This window comes from Grammomys surdaster, unplaced genomic scaffold, assembly GCF_004785775.1.
Source record: "Grammomys surdaster isolate TR1022 unplaced genomic scaffold, NIH_TR_1.0 205, whole genome shotgun sequence".
NCBI classification, from domain to species: domain Eukaryota; kingdom Metazoa; phylum Chordata; class Mammalia; order Rodentia; family Muridae; genus Grammomys; species Grammomys surdaster.
The window spans coordinates 6362843-6381707 of NW_021604650.1; the positions used below are offsets into that span (position 1 = coordinate 6362843).

At 43.2% G+C, this 18865-nt stretch overlaps 1 protein-coding gene across 4 annotated transcripts in view; it reads left to right on the top strand.

Annotated features, from left to right (window-relative positions):
- The first annotated feature begins 653 nt into the window (after positions 1-653).
- The window catches only part of Nap1l4 (nucleosome assembly protein 1 like 4), a 37791-nt gene continuing 19579 nt past the window's right edge, over positions 654-18865 (top strand). For 2 of the 4 annotated variants that reach the window (XM_028770983.1, XM_028770980.1), the window contains exons 1-8: positions 654-732; positions 8237-8271; positions 10040-10098; positions 11702-11801; positions 14098-14239; positions 14406-14492; positions 16296-16427; positions 18320-18391. In XM_028770983.1, the coding sequence (XP_028626816.1) occupies positions 8258-8271; positions 10040-10098; positions 11702-11801; positions 14098-14239; positions 14406-14492; positions 16296-16427; positions 18320-18391 (606 nt within the window). In that variant the 5' untranslated portion in view covers positions 654-732; positions 8237-8257. Of the gene's footprint in view, positions 733-5668; positions 5728-8236; positions 8272-10039; positions 10099-11701; positions 11802-14097; positions 14240-14405; positions 14493-16295; positions 16428-18319; positions 18392-18865 lie in introns of those variants that run through there. The other 2 variants (XM_028770982.1, XM_028770984.1) reach the window with 2 other exon arrangements.

An 18865-nucleotide genomic window follows, 5' to 3' on the forward strand; every position in this document is an offset into this window, starting at 1 on the left:
AGAGGTGCTGCTTACTGGCTTGGGCAGCTTTCTTTCTTACAAAACCCACCATCAGCCCAGGGATGGTATTACCCACAATGGGCTGGGCCCTCCCCCATCAATCATTAAGAAAATGCCTTACAATTGGATCTTATGGAAGCATTTTCTCAAAGTTCCCTCCTTTCAGATAACTCTAGCTTGTATCAAGTTGACACACAAAACCAACCAGTACGGATGTGTTGAACTTTTTCTATCAGAAGGATAGTCCCAGGCAGGCACCGTAGTCAGAGGGCCAGAAGGCCTTGGGAAGTAGGCGGTGCTTTCCCCAGGCCGGGGAGGGCAGGGGTTTGTAAGTAATCTGGGAAGAGCGCTGCAGACAAGGCCCAGGAAATTCAAACCCTAGAGATCATAGCGGGTTCAAGCTACAAGTCCAAATTCTTACACCCGCCCAGCGGCCCCTTTAAAGAAGCACGGAGCTGCGCGTGCGCCGGAACAAACGTCACTACTCTATTTACATATAGCTCGCGGGCTTAGGCTCGGCGCCATGCCCCCCTCAACAGATTTTGATTGGATGTTGCCTCTCCTAGCGTGGGTGCAGTTGATAAACAGCTCTATTGTCCATTCGTCGCCCGTTTTGCTCGCAGAGGGCGGAGCCTGGAGATACGGCCAATGGCAGGTGGTTTTGTTGGCGACCACGGCGGCGCAGCCCGGGAGCGAGCTTAGGACGGGCGCCACTGCCGCAGGAGGCGCGAGGTGTGGTGCTGGCGGGTAACGGCGCGGCGGGCGGCTAGCGAGGGACTGGGGCGGAGGAGGTGGAGGCAGGGGGTGGGCGGCGCGGGCAGGCCGACGCGCCATGGCGGCGAGCAGAGGCGGGCGGCGGCCCGGTCAGAGGTCCGTGTGGTGGGTGGCGGGCGATGGCGGGCCCGTCCCTCCTCCGTGCAGCCCCGCCCCCGGCTGAAGGTCAGCTCGCTTTGTTCCCGCCGCCCGAGAGCCCACGCGAAGCCGCGCAAGCGGTTCCTTGAGGGGGATAAGGCCTCCCCAGCGAGGCGGGCCTGGAAAGGAAGGGGTCTACTGGGCCGCCGCCTCGCCCTTCCGGGCTTTGCATGCTCTCCGCACAGTGCCCTGGTCAGACCTCACTCTCTGAGCCTGCGGTGCAGGCGGAACTAGCGTAGTGACACACACTGAGGCTTGAGACCCGTGCGCCTCTAACGGGTTCAGGGTTGCCATCAGTACCCCTTCTCCCAGGGGTATCCTTGAGGCAAGTTGCCTTGCACGTCCTCCAACTCTGCTTTGCTGACTTTTGGAGGAATTTCCGCGGTAGCTTCCTGCGCGTACGCTGCCATAACGAGCGTATGCATATTCCCCAGCAATAAGACTGAAGTTCAAGTTTTTGGTCCAAAAATTACATGTTTTTAAGTTACACTGCCGCCTTCCTGTCATAGTGTTGCCTCCTCTCGGTGACTAATCTCTGCTTACTACACACCAGAGGCTCCTTTAAGCTCCTGACGTGTCTAAATTCCATTCACAATAATACGTGATTTAGGTGCAACAGGCTGAGTGTGCCTTAGCAAGAAACGGCTGAGTTCAGAAGTGGTTCGGTTTGTGGAATATTTGTAGGTTTGACAGATGAGCATCTCTAAACTGAAAGTACAAAATGTGTCATAAAACTCGAAAAGAAATGAGTTTGGGGATGTTCTGATTTTTTGGTATAGGAGTGTTCGACCTGTATTGCAAATTAAGTCCCTTAGGTTTAGTGTGATGGTAGTTTGCATCTAAACTCAAATAGATTTAATCTGGCTCAGTTTTAATAATAAACATTTATTATTAAATAAATACCGTATTGAAACAAATACCATTCAGATGAACAGTGAGATTCAGAGAAAACAGAGCTTTGATAGGATTGGGGTAAAAGAGAGATACTTTCACCTGTCGGGTAGTCTACAGTTGTATCATTTTATGCCTTTAACTAAAGTAAATGCTGTAAAACTCAGTTGTTGGTCTTTTTTTCCTTAGTTGACCAATGTTACTGGTTCACAATGTCATAGCATCTAAACACATTTTGATATTTTAGCTTTAGGTCCAGAACTGTTTTTCAGAGTTAATATAGAATCACTAGTGAAAATAATAGCGATTTTATCATTTTCTGGAATTTTGTTACCAAAGTTCTGGGGAACAATGTATATATTTTGGGATCTTCTCAGAAAGATCATGGCCATTATGGCTTATGAACTGGCCATTTGGCTTTGTGTAGTTGAGTATATAGAGTTTACCAGTGGGCAATAAATAATACTCCTGCAGGGATGGTATTCTTAGGGATGAGGTAGTTCACCACTTTGGTCTAACATTGTACTTGAATCTTAAAATGTCCCAACTAAGATAGATGTGGCAGTATACACCTATATTCCCAACTGCTCTGAAACGCTTTAAAATCTATCTTGATAACACAGCAAGATCCTATCTCACTCCCCCCCCCATTTGCCTCTTGTTAGTGAAAGTATGCTATGTCCCTGCTAGCTGTCTTTATGCTGTATATAAAGGTTTGTGTTGTATTTGTATACAAATAAAATTGCCAGTACTTAAAATTTTGTCTTTGAAAAAAAAAATTCTGGGCAAGAGAGTAATTTAGGGGTGGGAGAGATAGCTTAGCAGTTAAGATCATTGGGTGGTCTTGCAGAGGACCTGCGTTTGAGTCCTGTACTCATAGGGTGGCTCCTAATGGTCTATAACTTAAGTCTTAGGGTTCCAGTACCCTCGTCTGGCCTCTGCAAGTAGTGCACAGACAAGCAGGAAAACCACCCATAAACATAAATAAGTTAAACATTTACGAAAGGGTGGTTTAAATCTGTGAAGGTCTAAGGGCAACTCTCAGTATGAAATAGGCAGATAGATGAGTACATTGCTGCTTGGATCCAGGCCCAGGTGACCTGTTTTGAAGAAAGAAAGAAAAAAAAAGACAGTAGTACTGAGCTGTTGTGGACCTCTAGCCAGTGAGCACAAGGTTTTTTGTTTACTTAGAAGGAAGGATAAGTGGATGTGCTGGCTTGTATCTGTATTCCAGCACTTCAGAGGTAGTAGAGGCAGGAAGCTCGAGGCCAGCTAGCAACTACTACAGCAAGAAAGATGAAGTGTGTTTAGGCATTTAGAATTAAAACTGATGTCATTTTGCTGCACTTATTGCTGTAGTAGAGGAAGATGCTAGGGAAATAGCAGGGACTTCTACCCTCAGCCTTTGTTAGGGACTACTACCTGACAGTGGTAGCATGAAGGCTTCCTAGACCACACTTGGGAGACCTGTCATTGATCATAGATCTGGTGGGTAAGAATGGGTAAATAGCAGAGCCTTGGATTGGACTTTTAGGCATTTTGAAGACAAAGTTGGTGATAGGGTAGATTTGTTTTCATTAGCAGTCCAGTCTCCTCTGTCTTCGGTAGAGGAAGCTCACCTGCTTTATTTTGGTCTGCTATTGAATTTTACAGTAACAGGAGGCATATTTTATTTTTATAGTGTGAAGACTACAGATTTACCTTTTGATTTTGACTGCTTGCTGCATAGCCTTAAATTCCTTTTTCCTGTGTTTGTAACAGTATGCTTCAGTCTTGTGTCCAGGAAACTCAGTCTAGTGAGGTGAGATTAGCTCTGAGCTTGCTTGCTTGCTTGCTTTCTTCCTTCCTTCCTTCCTTTTTTTTTTTTTTTTTTTTTGGAGACAGGGTTTCTCTGTGTAGCCATGGCTGTCCTGGAACTCACTCTGTAGACCAGGCTAGCTTTGAACTCAGAAATCCACCTGCCTCTGCCTCCCAAGTGCTGGGATTAAAGGCGTGTGCCACCACTGCCTGGCAGCTCTGAACTTTATGTACAAAGAGACAATTATATTTATGATTTAAGTCACATACAGTTACTTCAGAGTAGCTTTATGGCTTTGTGTCTTAGTCATGCAAGATCTCCAGCACATGTCTAGGGTCTCCAGTGTAAAGCAAATAGTGAGTGGTCTTCTCCTTCCTGCAGCAGGAACAGGTGAGAGTCAGATGTGGGAGGATACTTTTGAGACACCAGAGTCTTGGGAGGTTGTTTGTAATTTCAAATTTGAGGGAAGAAAATAAATGCCTCTTAACAAGAAGAGATAGTCAGTGCTGGATTAAGAAAACTGTTCTAATATCTGCTTGTTCATATTTTCATAACTTCCAAGTGCTGCAGAGGTACCTCTCCTACCAGAGGAGCATTTTGCTTGAGGGGGGAAAAAAACCATAATTTTTCCTTTCTTCCTGAAGCCTGGTGGTTTGGCCTCTAGAAATCTCTGGTGAGATGACCTGCTATTTTCTGCTGGAGGTATTTCAGTACATGTTGTAAGCAGGTGTGACTAAGGAAATGTCCTCATCTTGTGTCTTCCAAAATTGCATAGGATAGGCCAAGATGTTCAAAGGGAGTTCAGTACCATGGTACTTACATCCAGGGATTAACTGGGCCGAGATATCTGGCTACCTGTTTCATGGCAAGTCCTTTGCTAAGCCCTGAACTCTGCATTGAGTCAGTGGATATGCTCTGCCCTCCTGAAAGTTTTCCTTCTTTGGTCCTTGGCCCCACTGATGAGAAGTTTCAAAAGTAAGCAGAAAAGCACCACCCAGCACCTGCACTGATCAATCTAATGTACATCTGGTTGCTTAAAAATATTATGGACTAACAAGATGGCTCAGCTGACAAAGGCATCTGCTGCCAAACCTTAAGACCTCAATGTGTTCCCTGGCTCCACATGGTTAAAAGGAAAAAACTGACTCCTGGAAATTGTCTTCTGACCTCTGTGTACATGGCACAAACAACCCCCCTGACCCCTAAGGGCCTTTTCTGATCTTAAGTTGCAAGTCAGTACTCCTGGTTACACATCCTTATCTTCTCTGGGTCAGCCTGTCATCTTTCAGACTGTGAACCAAGTTACTGTGCTTTAGAGTTCTGTTATATTTGTATACATACATGCATATGTGCCGGAAGTAGAAGTCAGAACAACTTTTGGGAGTCTATTCTTTCCTACCATATGGTTCCCAGTAATCAAACTCACATTATCAGGCTTAGTGGCTAGCACCTTTTATCCACTGACCCATCCCTCCAGGCCAGTTTAGGTTAATAGTACTCATTTGTTTATCTTGTGTTAAGATGTTGAAGACCTTTGGCTTTTATGAAGACAGATAATATATAAAAGTGTAGTGTGAAGTGTGATGCCACTCCACAGCTTATGCCTTTCTTTGTCTTTCAGGAGTGCCAGTTTAGGTGTTCATGGTTAAGAGCACTGGATGCTCTTGGCAGAGGACATGGGTTTGGTTCTCATTACCTATGTGGTGGATCAAAACCACCTATAACTCCAGTTGCAGGAGGATCTGGTGCCCTCTTCTGGCCTCCTTGGGTACTACACATATATGCTACACATGCAGGCAGACATTCATATACATAAAAGATTTATTTGTTTGATTTGTTTTTTAATCTTTAAGAAGTGGCCAGTTTAAAATTTGCTATAAAGTTTAAAGTTTTTCTTCTGAAAGTTTTTTTTTTTTATGTTTGGAGCAAAAAAAAAAAGAAAGGAAATGAACCTAAACCTCTGTATTCTATTAACTTAGTATCCCCTGATGACTGTCATAATCTAACTTGATTGTTAGGGTTTTTGTTTGTTTTGTGTTTTAAGACAGGTTCTTCTGTAGCCCAGACTGGTCACTAACTCGCCATGTAGCCAGCATAACCATACCTTTCAAGTCCTGGAATTACAGGTGTGCATCATTATATCTAGCTCTTGATGCCTTTTAAAAGTAGTTTGCCTAATAAGGCTTTGTGCTATGGCTTCATAAAACCAGTATTTAACCTGTCATTTTAACCTTAAAAACAAAATGGATGTTTCTCTAAAACCTGCATAGCTCTTTATGACTTTCGGTGTTTGGTAAACATAGTAAGGGATGGTGCTGGAGCATGTGCTGGCACTTTGTCTTGCCTTGGTCTCAGTGTTCAGAGAAAAGAATCACGGGGCAGGATAGTCTGTGTGAATGTGTCATAGAGATGGGCTGGCTTGCTGTACCACTGTGGTGAGGCAATTGACCGTCACAAGTGCTTCAAGTGGTTGTGGCTTCTCAGTCTTTGATGGTGAGACTCATGTGCTGAGGATTACTGTACAGCTGGGAAGGGGTGGTGGGCTGGGAGTGTAGTCTGGAGAAGCTGCTTTTAGTCATAGGTAGGTAATGGAGTACTGTAATCGTGGAGCCGAAGTGTAAGGAGTACCCGTGTGTAACCACCTCAATAGTATTTATTATTCATTCTTTAACCCAGAAATCTTATATGAAAATCTTGCCATCTAAGTTAAGAATAGCAAGAGGTAGGAAACCACATTTGACCTAGGTGTTCAGTGGAGACCATGAACAAAAATATATAGTAGAAAAGCCTTGTTGGACATCTGGACAATAGTGTTTGCTGGCATTGAGAATGGTGAACTTTGTAGAGTAGATGTAGGAATGTAGATCTTGTGGCCAGTGGGTTTGGACTCCAAAGAAGATCTGTGGTCTGAGGAAGATTCTTTAGGGGGTGAAGCTGAGTGTGGGAAGCTGCTGTGTTGCTGTGGGTTTGGTCATCTGCAGTACTATTGTTGCTTTACTCTTTTTGCTTCTATAAAATAACTTAATTTAAAAAAGACTAGTCATATGTACTGGCTGGTTTTGTGTGTCATCTTGACACAAGAGTTCTCAGAGAGGAAGGAGCCCCAGTTGAGGAAATGCCTCCATGAGATCCCGCTGTAAGGCATTTTCTCAATTAGTGATCAATGGGGGAGAGCCCCACTGATTGTGGGTGGGATCACAAGTGAGCTGGTGGTCCTGAGTTCTATAAGAAAGCAGGCTGAGTAAAACAGGGGAAGCAAGCTAGTAAGTAGCATCCATCATGGCTTCTGCATCAGCTTCTGCCTCCAGGTTCCAGCCCTGCTTGAAGTCCCTGTTCTAACTTCCTTTGGTGGTAACAGCAATGTGGACGTGTAAGCAGAATAAACCCTATCCTCCCCAACTTGCTTTTTGGTCATGTTTCATTGTAGTGATAGAAACCTTAACTAAGACGTGTGACGTGTTTTTGTGCATTTTGAGTTTGTTTTGAGACAGAGTTTCTTGTGTATCCCTGGCTGGCCTGAACCTCAATATGTAGACACTTGCCTGTGCCTACCAAGTCCTGGGATTTAAAACCACCTGCACATATTTTATTTTTAAACAATAAAAATCTAATAGAAGATTCAGCTAGTTAACTGCGAAACAGTTGTCCATCATCACTCTTGCTGGAACTGTTTTTCCTGTCTCCTGTTTTCCTGGCAGGAGCATAGCTTTCAGAAAGTCTCATGTACACTTGGCAAGTGTGAGGGGCTATGTATGGTTGCCTCACTTCATCATACCCCTTTGAAGTGAGACAGTTGCTTTGAGATCAAGTATTCTTACAGAGTAGTCTTGTGGAGTGTCTCATGGTGTTTTTACAGTGCAGGTGGCATAAAAGATAGATTAACATTATTCCATATATTTGAGAGACAGTTCAAACAATGTGCTTTTGAATTGTTTGAATAAGTTGCTATGTGGGTCTGTTAGGTTTACTGTAGAGAGAAGGCAGATTAAGATTCTGTTCTTATTATGAAGTCTGGTCACATTAGTCTGGTCAGTGAATCCAGAGTGATTCAGAATCATTCTGAATGATGTGAATCCAGCTCAGTTTGTAGCGTACGTGAAGCCCTGGGTTTCATACTCAGTCCTGCATAAGCCCAGCATGCTGGTGTATACTTGTCATCCTAGTACTGGAATGTGGAGGCTGAGGGTCGGACATGGAGGGTCATCAACTACAAAGCAAATTGAAGGCCAGGCTGGGATACATGAGACCTTGTCACATAAAAATTTTTTTTTAAGTAAAGCATGAAAATTCACTTCAGTTTAGTTTTATCTTTTGACATGGTCTCATTGTGTAGCCCTTGTGAGTCCAAGAACTCTCTATACCTCAAACTCATAGTGATCTATTTGTGCCTGCCTCCCAGTTGTTAAGATTAGAGACATGCACCACCATGTCCAGAGAAACCTAGATCTATCTAAATGTACCTGTCTATGAGATTATACATGTGCCTGCTCATATAACTTCAGGTCACATCAGGACATTTCCATTTCCTTCAACTGCCATGACTGGTGGAGTGCCATCATGGTGTTGGCAGGGTAATGCAACATTTGTGTGTATGTGTGTGTGTATGAATATAATTGTGAACTTTCTCATTTGTAGGGGACAAAGGCATTCGTTCAGATGGCAGAAAACAGGTAAGCCAAAATGGACTTTGCTTACTAGACTTCAAAGTTTGGGTAGGGAGCTAGAGCCCATTGTATTTCAGAAACTAGAATTCAAAGTTAACTAGTTTAAACTTCAAGTGGTAATGTCCTTTTTACTCCCTTATGCTGGCAAAGAAATTGATCTCAGACCCTAGCTGTCTCAGACAAAGTTTCTGTAGTCCCTAGCCTTTAATCCCTGTGTCATTAATCTGACATACATCTGACAGTCATTAATCTGACATACCTACCAGGGATCAGGGAAGAGGTTTTTAGTGGGATAGTCAAAGTCAGTGTTGGTTGAGTGTTGTTTTGATTTTTTTTTAGTTGGCATATAAAATAGAAGATTTTATCATGGCATTTTCATACATGTATGTCATTAATTTTGCTCATAATTGCTCTTCATTTTCCCATAGCTCCCTCTGCTTTCATGTCACAGAGATGCACGGAATGAGCTTGTAGAACATTGTCTTCAGGAAGAAATACATGGCTCTTTGGTAGCCAGTCAGGCCTGTGTTTGTGAAGCCCATTGTTTTGGTGATGCTGCATAGTTGGCAGAGCACTGCTGTCATTGCATCTACTGCACAGGCCACTTGTGTGCTCTGCTGACCAGAGAGTAGCTTATTGTTCCAGTAGTGTGGTTTAAGCACTACAGATCAATTATACAATCAAGAGATTGACTGTCAAAATAAAAATTAGTAGGCTGGAGAGATGGCACAGTGGTTTAGAATGTGTACCACTTTTGCACAGACCTAACTTTTTGTTCCCATCACCCACATAAGGCTACTCACAAACTCCAGTTCGGTGGATCTGGTGTCCTCTTGTAGCTTCCATTGGCGTTGCACATTCCCACATGGGGGCATATTCATAAACATAATTTTTGTTGTTGGGTTTTGTTTTTGTTTTGTTTTTAGGACAGGGTCTCAATGTGTTCTAGGCCCTAGGTGGCCTAGAACTCCCTGTGTGCACAAAGATGGCTCAAAATTCCTAGAAATCCACCTGCCTCTGTTCTCAAGTGTTGGGATTGAAGGTGTGTATCATCACACATGGGACATACAAGTTCTTTTTAGGTTTTTTGAGACAGGATTTCTCTGTGTAGTCCTGGCTGTCCTGGAACTCACTCTGTAGATCAGGCTGGCCTCGAACTCAGAAATCCGCCTGCCTCTGCCTCCCAAGTGCTGGGATTAAAGGCATGTGCCACCACTGCCCGGCTTTTTTTTTTTAATTATAGAGATAAAAATGAGGCAAAGTATGGTAGTTCACAGTTGTCATCCTAGGAAGCCAGGGCTACTGAGTTAGACCCTATCTCAAACAGAAAGGGAAAATTAAGAAGCTTTGGCAAGGGCTACAGATTAGACCTATGCAGAGCAGGCTTTCTATTGGGTGTGAGGAAAGAGAGCTGGGTGGGTGTGATCTTTTTAGATGGGAAGACATCTCCCTTAAATAACACATTCATGTCTGTGTTATCTGTTTTGTTTGTCGTCTCCCTTCCTCCTTGGGAGACAAAGTCTTATTATGTAGCTCTATCTGTCCTGGAATTTACTATGTAGACAAGGCTGGCCTTGAACTCACAGAGATAAATTTGCCTCTCCCTCCCAAGTGCTGGGATAAAAGGAATGGTGCAGCATGTTGGTCTTCACCTGACCTGGAGTCTCTTGCTGTACAGATAGATCCCTAATACATTGGATAAACACTCAAAGTGCCAGTTGATGCTATCTCTGAAAGTCTGTTCATAACACTTTTTGTAAACTTGTTGTTTTAGTCTTTCAGAAGGAGGCCCTGCAGATTCTGTGGAAACTGCTAAAAATGCCAATAATACAGGTCAGTGCAATGGATGAAGCATGATTATAGAGGGTTTCCATGTATGGCTGGGAGTCTCTTCTCCAGAACCACTTTGTTACAATAATTATAGTAGCAGTAATGGATTTCTGTCTTAAGAGAAAAATCAGCATTTCGTTTAGTGATTCATTCAGAAATTTAGCTCCGTGAAAGAGAACAATACAACCTCATTCACTGGCTCTCACAATGACCTGAGTGTCACAATGTTAACCAGACTTGCACCCAACTTTGAAGCAAAACCTGGATGTATTGTTGTGTATGTAAATTCACATGCAGTCATGTGCAGTGCACATCTGGTTGAATACATACACACAATAATAAAGATAAAATGGAAAAAAAAAATCTTAATCTGTCTCTAAGCACGTGGGAGTCCAAGCAGGAGGGTCTTAAGTTCCAGGTTCGACTCCATTACCTAGTAAAGGACAGTTCCTACTCTCTTGGTGTCTCCTTTTTTTCTATTTGGGGAACAGGTTCTAAATTATAGCTCAGTATTACAAGTTCAGAACAAAGACATGTGAGAAGTAGGTCAGAGTACTTGTAGGTAGGTTTGGGTAGGGAAAGGGCTTTCCAGGAAGAGGGCATTCTGGGGAGAGCCATCTCTGTGGATTAAGTGGGTGGATGCTTTAGAAGCTAATTTTGTCCTTGGCTTCCAAACACCAGTGGGACTGGGGGACAAGGTGTAACCAGAGTTAATTACCAGCCCCTGAAAGTTGATAGTCAATGATCTCAGGGGCCTAGGGTTTAGCTGGCTACAGGCAGGAGCCTCTGACTATCACCAACCACCTACTGGGGTGATTAACAAAAATACTTTTTTGTTTCTTTTTGAGACAGGTTTTCTTTGTGTAACCAACTCTGACTGTCCTGGAATTGGCTATGTAGACCAGGCTGGCCTCAAACTCAGAGATCCACCTGCCTCTGCCTCCTAAGGCCTCCTCACCCCCACCCCACCCCCAAACAAAGATACTTTAATAAAGATATGTCTCTAAACAAGTATTTTGCTATATTTAGACATTAGGAGTAAAGATAAGTAGACATGTATTGGGAATTTATATAATTGTTTATTTTAAAGCAAATGTAGTCTGAGGTGCTACTGTTTCTTATTATCTGGACCCAACACAGGCCTCTTTTCTTATACTGAATACTGGCTTAAAAATCATTAGAGGATGGGTACTACTTTTTTGTTTGTTTTCTGAGATAGCTCTATGTAGATCTCTGTGTAGCCCTGGCTGTCCTGGAGCTTACTGTATAGTCCAGGCTACCCTCAGAATTAAGATTGCCTGCCTTTCTCCTTCTTGAGTGCTGGGAGTAGGATTCTCTGCCACTATACCCAGCTGGGAACATATTTCTAACAGACATTTGTGATAATAAGGATTGAGCCCCAGGGCTTCATATGCTAGGCAAGTACTATATGGACTATTGAGTTACAGTACAGCTCTCTCTTGGTTTTTTATTATGAGATAAGCTCTTGTCATGGCATTTCCTTGCTCATCTTTTTGAGTGTAGCTTGGGTTAACAAGTTTGAGATCCATGTTGGTGTTTGAGTTCTTGGCTGCTAAATAACTGTTCTCATTCCAACTCCTCATAGAAAAACTCACAGACCAGGTGATGCAGAACCCACAAGTGCTGGCAGCTTTGCAGGAACGTCTTGACAACGTCTCTCACACTCCTTCTAGTTACATAGAAACGTAAGTATATAGCCAGTCGGGCAACAGAACAAGCATCTTCTTGCCTTAGAGTAGGAGCAAGTGTGGTTTTCACAACTCAGGAGCAGCTCATCTTGTCTGCTTGGTAGTGTACAGTGCCACCATGTGGCTGGTACTCAGAGGGCTCAGCAAATAAGCCTGAGTGCTATCTGGCCAGTTGTAGAACACCTGTACCTATACCCTTGTTGGGAGGCCTGTGACCTGACTCTGTTGTATGGTAGAAATGAGAGGCATTGCTTCTCAGGGTCTCCTTGTCTGCCTTCTGGAAGAGATGACCCACCTCAGGCTCCATATTCAGTTGGGTAAGGCTTAGCTATTACAATAGGAAAAGACACTGCACATTTCCTTGTGTCCATTTAGAGGCCTTTCTGAGTTTACTCTACTCAGTGGGTATAGTTTGTCTTTGTCCTGTTTAGCTTGTCTGTCTGTCTTTCTTTCTTTCTTTCTTTCTTTCTTTCTTTCTTTCTTTCTTTCTTTCTTTCTTTCTTTCTCTCTTGATGGAGTAGGTGGTAGGATGTAGTGAGGGAGTTGAGAATGGTGTCTGGTTTTCTGGTTTTGCTCACTAGGACAAAGGCACAGGGTGATGATGGCTTGTGAGAACACAGCCTCACATATCTGTTGGGCCAGCACTAGCTGCTTATGTGGACCTGTATTCAAATTTGCTGTGAACACGTTTTCTTTCATCTGGTGGCATTACTTTTTGAGTTTTAATTTAAATAATTTTATAGGTTAAATTCTTTTTCCTTTCATATTTTGGTTTTTCAAGACAGGGCTTCTCTATGTTGCCTTGGCTCTCCTGGAACTTCCTCTGTAGACCAGGCTGGTTTTAGAACTCAGAGATCCGACTGCCTCTGTCACCTGTGTGCTGAGACTAAAGGCATGTGCCACCACTGCCTTGCATGGTTTTTGTTTGGTTTGTTTTTTTTCTTTTTCTTTTGATTTTAGGAGTGCTCATACAAACAAAGAGAAAAAGAAACTCTGGATCCAAAGCAAAGACACTTTTAGCTGGTGTGACTAGAAGAGAGAATTCTGTGTCGGTATCTATAGACTTCATGTGTCTGTTCAGTTCTAGTGTCAGGGCCCACATAGGCCTGGGTCCTTGTCAGCTAGCCTGAGTCTGGTCCTTGTGTGGGAGTTTTGCAAAGCTCCCATTATTTCATCCTATTGTGTGCATATAGAGGTCAGTTTAAAGGAGTTGGTTTTCTTGTTCTACCTTGTGATTCTCAGGGACCAAACTCTTCAGGTCATTAGGCTTGTTAGTGCCCTTACACACTGAGCCATCTCTTTGGTGGGCTTTTGTTTGTTTTAACTTATGAGTGTATATGTGTGTGTATACATAACTTTCGTGCAGATGCACATAGAAGCCAGAGGCATCTGATTTCCCCAGAGCACGTGTTTTAGGTAGTTCTGAGCCACTCAACATGATGCTAGGAACTGAACTCAGATCTTCTGTAAGAGCGGCAAGTACTATTGAGCCATCTCTCCAGCCCCAGTCTTTGGTTTTTTGAAAGATAAAATCTTATGTGGTGGCCTAGTCTGGGCTTGAATTTACTATGTAGCCAAGGCTATCCTTGAACATCTGATCCTTTTATATCCACTTCTCAAGTGTTGAGATTTATAGGTGCATAACACCATGCCCAGATCCCTACCTCTTTTGTTCGCGTGTGTGTGTGTGTGTGTGTGTGTGTGTGTGTGTGTGTGTGTACCTGTACCTCTGTGTAGTAGGAATTGGACCAAACGCTATCTGCATATTAGGTTAGTGTTTTCACCTGTGACCTACATTTTTCCTCCTTGTTCTCTGTATAGCTCAGAATAACATTCAGCTTTTGTTACTCTTATTGTAGTCTCCTGCATGATGGGATTGCAGGTGTGTTCTTGGTCGTTTTTCACCAGTTTGGTTAGGACAAGAGAGCAGTTTTACAAACTGATCCCCCATTTCTGTTTTTGATATATTATGGGATTGAGTGGTTTTTGGTATTTTTTGTTTTGTTTTTTTGTTTGTTTTTTTTGTTTGTTTGTTTTTTGGACATGGTCTTTGTACATATCCCTGGCTGTCCTAGAACTTCTTAAGTAGATGGGGCTGGGCTTGTGCTCACAGAGAATCCACTTGCTTCTGCTGGAATTAAAGGATTGCATCACCTTGCCCAGCAAGCAGTCTATTCTATTGGCTTGTTTGCAAGTAGGGTTTTAGCAGCTCTTTCTAGTCAGGGTGCTTATTGTATGTATATATGTAGTTGTTTGCTGGCACCAGGTGTTTTATTTCCTGTTTTTTTTATAGTTTACCCAAAGCTGTCAAAAGAAGAATTAATGCTCTGAAGCAGCTCCAGGTGAGGTGTGCGCACATAGAAGCTAAGTTCTACGAGGAAGTTCATGACCTGGAGAGGAAGTATGCGGCCTTGTACCAGCCTCTATTTGACAAGGTGCGTACTTGTTAATGTGTTTGCCTCATGCAGTAACTCCTGTGGGGTGAGACACGGTACCACCTAGAGAATTTGTGACTGTCTTTTCAGAGGCCTGTGTAAACATCTTAGCTTTTGAGTTTGCAGAGAGCCTAATGTGCTGATGGACTCTTGGCTTTTTATGTAGAGAAGAGAATTCATCACTGGTGATGTGGAGCCCACAGATGCAGAGTCAGCGTGGCACAGTGAGAATGAGGAGGATGACAAGTTGGCTGTAAGTTTCTGTTATGTAGTGTTCTTTAATCCTAGTTATTTTTGTGGTATTGGGAGATGAACTCAAGGGCTTGTTCTGCTTCATGGTTTCTGTCTGCCAAGCTTTGTAGAGTGGGACTACAGTAATTCTCTTCTCTTCACTGGGTACATGGGTTTGTGGTGACACTATGGTATCTGAGGCAGTGTGCTCAGTTACCGTGACAAGTGAGTTGTGACCCCTTCTCAGTGATCTATGTACAGCATAGGATTGAAATATAGATCAGGCAAGCAATACTTGATTGTAGTGTGCGAGGCATGGTGGAACATGATTTTTACCCCAGGATTAGACAGGCAGCCAGATTTCCTGAGGCCAGCGTGGTCTACATAGTGAGACCTTGTCTCTGGAACAAAGCTAACCAATGAGAGTTCAAGGCTAGACGAGGTGGAGGTTAGAATGGGTGGGAGCTGCACATCTTCCTCCTCAGTGGGGAGGAAAGCACATGTAGAGAGGGACCATCTGGAGCCTCAGGCTGCTCATCTAGCAGGTAACTGAATGACCAGCAGCATCATGACATCCTAGCCATTTTCTATGGTAGTCTCATCCACATCCCATGCAAAGTTCTAGCATGGTACAAAGTTAATTTTAACTTGTATCCTGGTGGTTTGTTTGCTGCTTTTTTTTTTTTTTTTTGTACTAGGGTTGTAACCCAGAGGCTCACAAGCAAAAGGCAAGTTTTCTACCACTGAGTTACACCGAAGCCCCTGTGTTTTGTGTTTAGATAACAGATAGCTTTGGTTTAGTAGAAGCATCTTTCAGTGATCTTTTTTGGAAATATGTTTAATTTTTATGGTTATATGCAATGCCTTTTTTGAAACAGGATCTCATTATATAATCTTGGTACACATGGAACTCACTCATGTGTAGACTAGGCTGACCTTAAACTCACATAGATGGCATATGCCATTGGCAGAACTTGATTGAAGCTGTGGTTTTGCACTAGTTTGTTCCTAATGATCTAAGGAAAGCCCATTTAGATGGTTTAAAGATCTCTGCATGTTGTTCTGACATAACAGGCTGTCATGACAAGCATTGAGAATTCATTTGGTTCAGCTTCTTTTAACCTACCTACCTTCTTCTGAGGCTGTGTTACAAGTCTCTTTTCATAGTACTGCATGGCCTACCTGATCACAGTGCTGGTGTTTGTCCAGTGTATCTACCCTCATGCTCTGTTTCCTGGGAACTGCATACCCAAGTTGCTGAACAGTTTGCTGGTTACAGTGCTGCTGCAGCAAACAGGTTTTCTTGGGGTTTGTGTGCCTGGTTTATTTGTTTGTTTGTTTGTTTGTTTGTGAGACAGTCTTGGCTGGTCTGGAACTTGGTATATAGATAAGGCTGCCCTCAAATTTATGGCAGTCTTTATGCCTCTGCCTCTCAGGTGCTGGAATAACAAGTATCAACTAGCATACCTGGCCCAAATTGGGATTTTCTTCACATTTGTGGTAATGGATGTGACTCCATATATGTGTCTGCTAGAAGCTGTTGTAGTTTTCATTCTTGTATGATGATAGGAAGCTCACCAAGTCAGACTGAACACTCTTTCACAAGTCTGGTGGCAATCTGTTTTCTCCCCTCGATAGGACATTCATTGTGAAATTACATGTAGACATAATACCATGAATATGTTTTCCAACTCCATGGTTTGGAAACACAGAAGAAAAAGGAAATTATGTAATGGCCCTAAAATAATGTCTTACAGTAAGTCCTTGAACTGTGTTAAATTTTTATTTCAGTGACTTTTATTTATTCTTTTGAATCTGTTTATAGGGAGATATGAAGAATAAAGTAGTCATAGCTGAGAAAGAAGCAGCAGCAGTGGAAGAGCTGAACCCCAAAGGCATCCCAGAGTTTTGGTTCACTATCTTCAGAAATGTGGACATGCTTAGCGAGCTGGTGCAGGTGAGGGGTTTCTGCCTGGTGAGCAGGTGGGTTGGGGAAGACTGAGGTGACGCACAACTCTTATAGTATGTTGAGGGATTGTCTGGTGGTAGTTACACACTGCTTACCTGGGTGCTGCTGGGAGAGTCTTTAAAATAAATGAAAAGTCTCCTTTTGGGGACTGACACTTAGGCAGCAACTCTGATCTAGGGGAGAGACCTTTGTTGGAGGGGGTCAAATTTTCTTTGGCAGTTCTTGTCAAGGCTGACAATTCTGCCCATACCAGAGCTTGAAAGACTGTCTCCTGTACGTCCTATAGAGTCCAGCATTGGACACCAAAACCTTATTCACAAGGTTCTTCCTGTGACCACAGGGAATCTGGGGAGAGGTGTTTTCAGAATCTCCTCACATGGTCCATGTATGGCCCAGGTGGCTCATAGTCTTCTTTGGCTTTATGGGATGGGAAGTGTGTATAAAGGAAGGGAGTGAGTCAGGTTGATGGGGACAGTTGTGTTTTCTTCTGTGGTCCTGAGTGTTGTTGCCCACACTGCTAGGTGGGTTTAAACCAAATAAAACTCAGTTGTAATGAGGTGGAGTTTCCAATGTAGTATTTAGGTACTAGATTGCCTAGCTCTTGGTATCACTCTGTTGTATGTGTGGTCTGGCCAGCTTTCTGGCAGCTCTGGTAAACATGAGGGATGGGGCATAGGACTTGTTGGTAACATTGCTGTGCTTTTGGAGAGAATGTTGGTACTTTAATGGGAGTGCATATGTATGTGCTTATTCTCACACCTCCATGTTGGTTCTCATTTGATGTTCAGACATCCCATTTGATGTGGCAGTAGATGCATGATAGGCTGCTGGGCTGGCCATTCAGATCAGGTTCATAACATAGCAGGCATACTGGTGTAGAGTTCCATGTACCTTTATCAGTGTCAGAGATGTGACTGCTTTTGGTGTGCCCTATTTCCAGAACTATCTTTTGATTTCTTTTTTTCCGTTAAATACCTAATTAATATGGTTTGTTTTTATTCTCTGACGTCAAAAAAAAAAACCTCAAAATTGAGATGTGGCCTTTAGCAGGCTTAGTTCTTAGAGGTTTAGAACCTTAAATTCTGGGATTCAATGCCAACCTCAGAGTGAATGAATTAACAATCTAACCTGTAAGTCAAGTCTTCATTCCTTTAGCTTTTTCTCCTGTAGGCTCTTTACTGTACTAAGAAGTAGTCATTGTAAATCATAGAGCAACAGGAATCATTGACTCCTGTATGTTAGGCTTTGACGTATTCTATGTTCTTTGGTTTTTTTTGTTTGTTTGTTTGTTTTTTGTTTTTCAAGACAGGGTTTCTCTGTGTAGCCCTGGCTGTCCTGGAACTCACTCTGTAGACCAGGCTGGCCTCGAACTCAGAAATCCTCCTGCCTCTGCCTCCCAAGTGCTGGGATTAAAGGCGTGCGCCACCACCGCCCGGCTCTATGTTCTTATAGAAGTGGCATATGCAGATTTTGGATATTAATTGTCCCTGGTTAATACTGTGCAATAAGACCAGCAACTAATTTAGCCATCTCTCCTGATGCCAAGCCTTTTACTTTGTTATTTTAGATGTTGGGAGCCAGAAGTCTTGGTTGGTGACACTGCCAACTGCATTGTCAAGTAGTGGCAGGAGAGCATGGGACTTCCTTGCAGCCAGCATTGATGACACTCTAGAGAGAGGGGGCAGCTGATTCTTGGCATGCTGTTGCTGCCACCAGAGATACGTAGTGAACAAATTTGCATTGCTTTCCAGAAGTTACTACTAGACAAAGACAAGATGCCAATAGGGACAAGTACCCAGCATCTGGGACACATGCAGCTGTGATTGCTGTGAGGTGTGGACTGTTGTTCAGGGTTTTTTTTCTCTCTCTCTCTTTGTTAGGAATATGATGAACCGATCTTAAAACATCTGCAGGATATTAAAGTGAAATTTTCAGACCCTGGACAGCCTATGGTGAGTAGTGACCAAGCTCCTTACCGATTGACTAAGGTGCAAAAGATCTGATTCTTGTCACTCAAAGTTGGACAGCCCTGAGGATGCCTGCTCATGCTCATCAGACTTCTTTTGCTACTGCAGTTGGTAATGGGCACATTTGGCCAGTAACATGGGTCATATCATGTCCCAAGGCTGAGTAGCCAGCTGGATACAGGCTAGTGCCAAGTTGACCTTGCCTTGACTGCTAGGCTGTGGTTATCACCTGGTCAGCCTCTGATTTAGTTGCTGAATTTTCTTGTTTGGTAGAGATGGTTGACACACCGTACTTTTCCTAGGTGTCACATGGGAGGTAGTAGGATGTGGTACATGAACGTGTAATCCCAGGAGGAAGGTGGATTATTTGAGAATAGGAGTCAGGATCAGCCTGAATCACAGCACAGTGAGATCCCTTCTTTAAAAGAATGAGAACATACAAACATGAACAGCACTGGT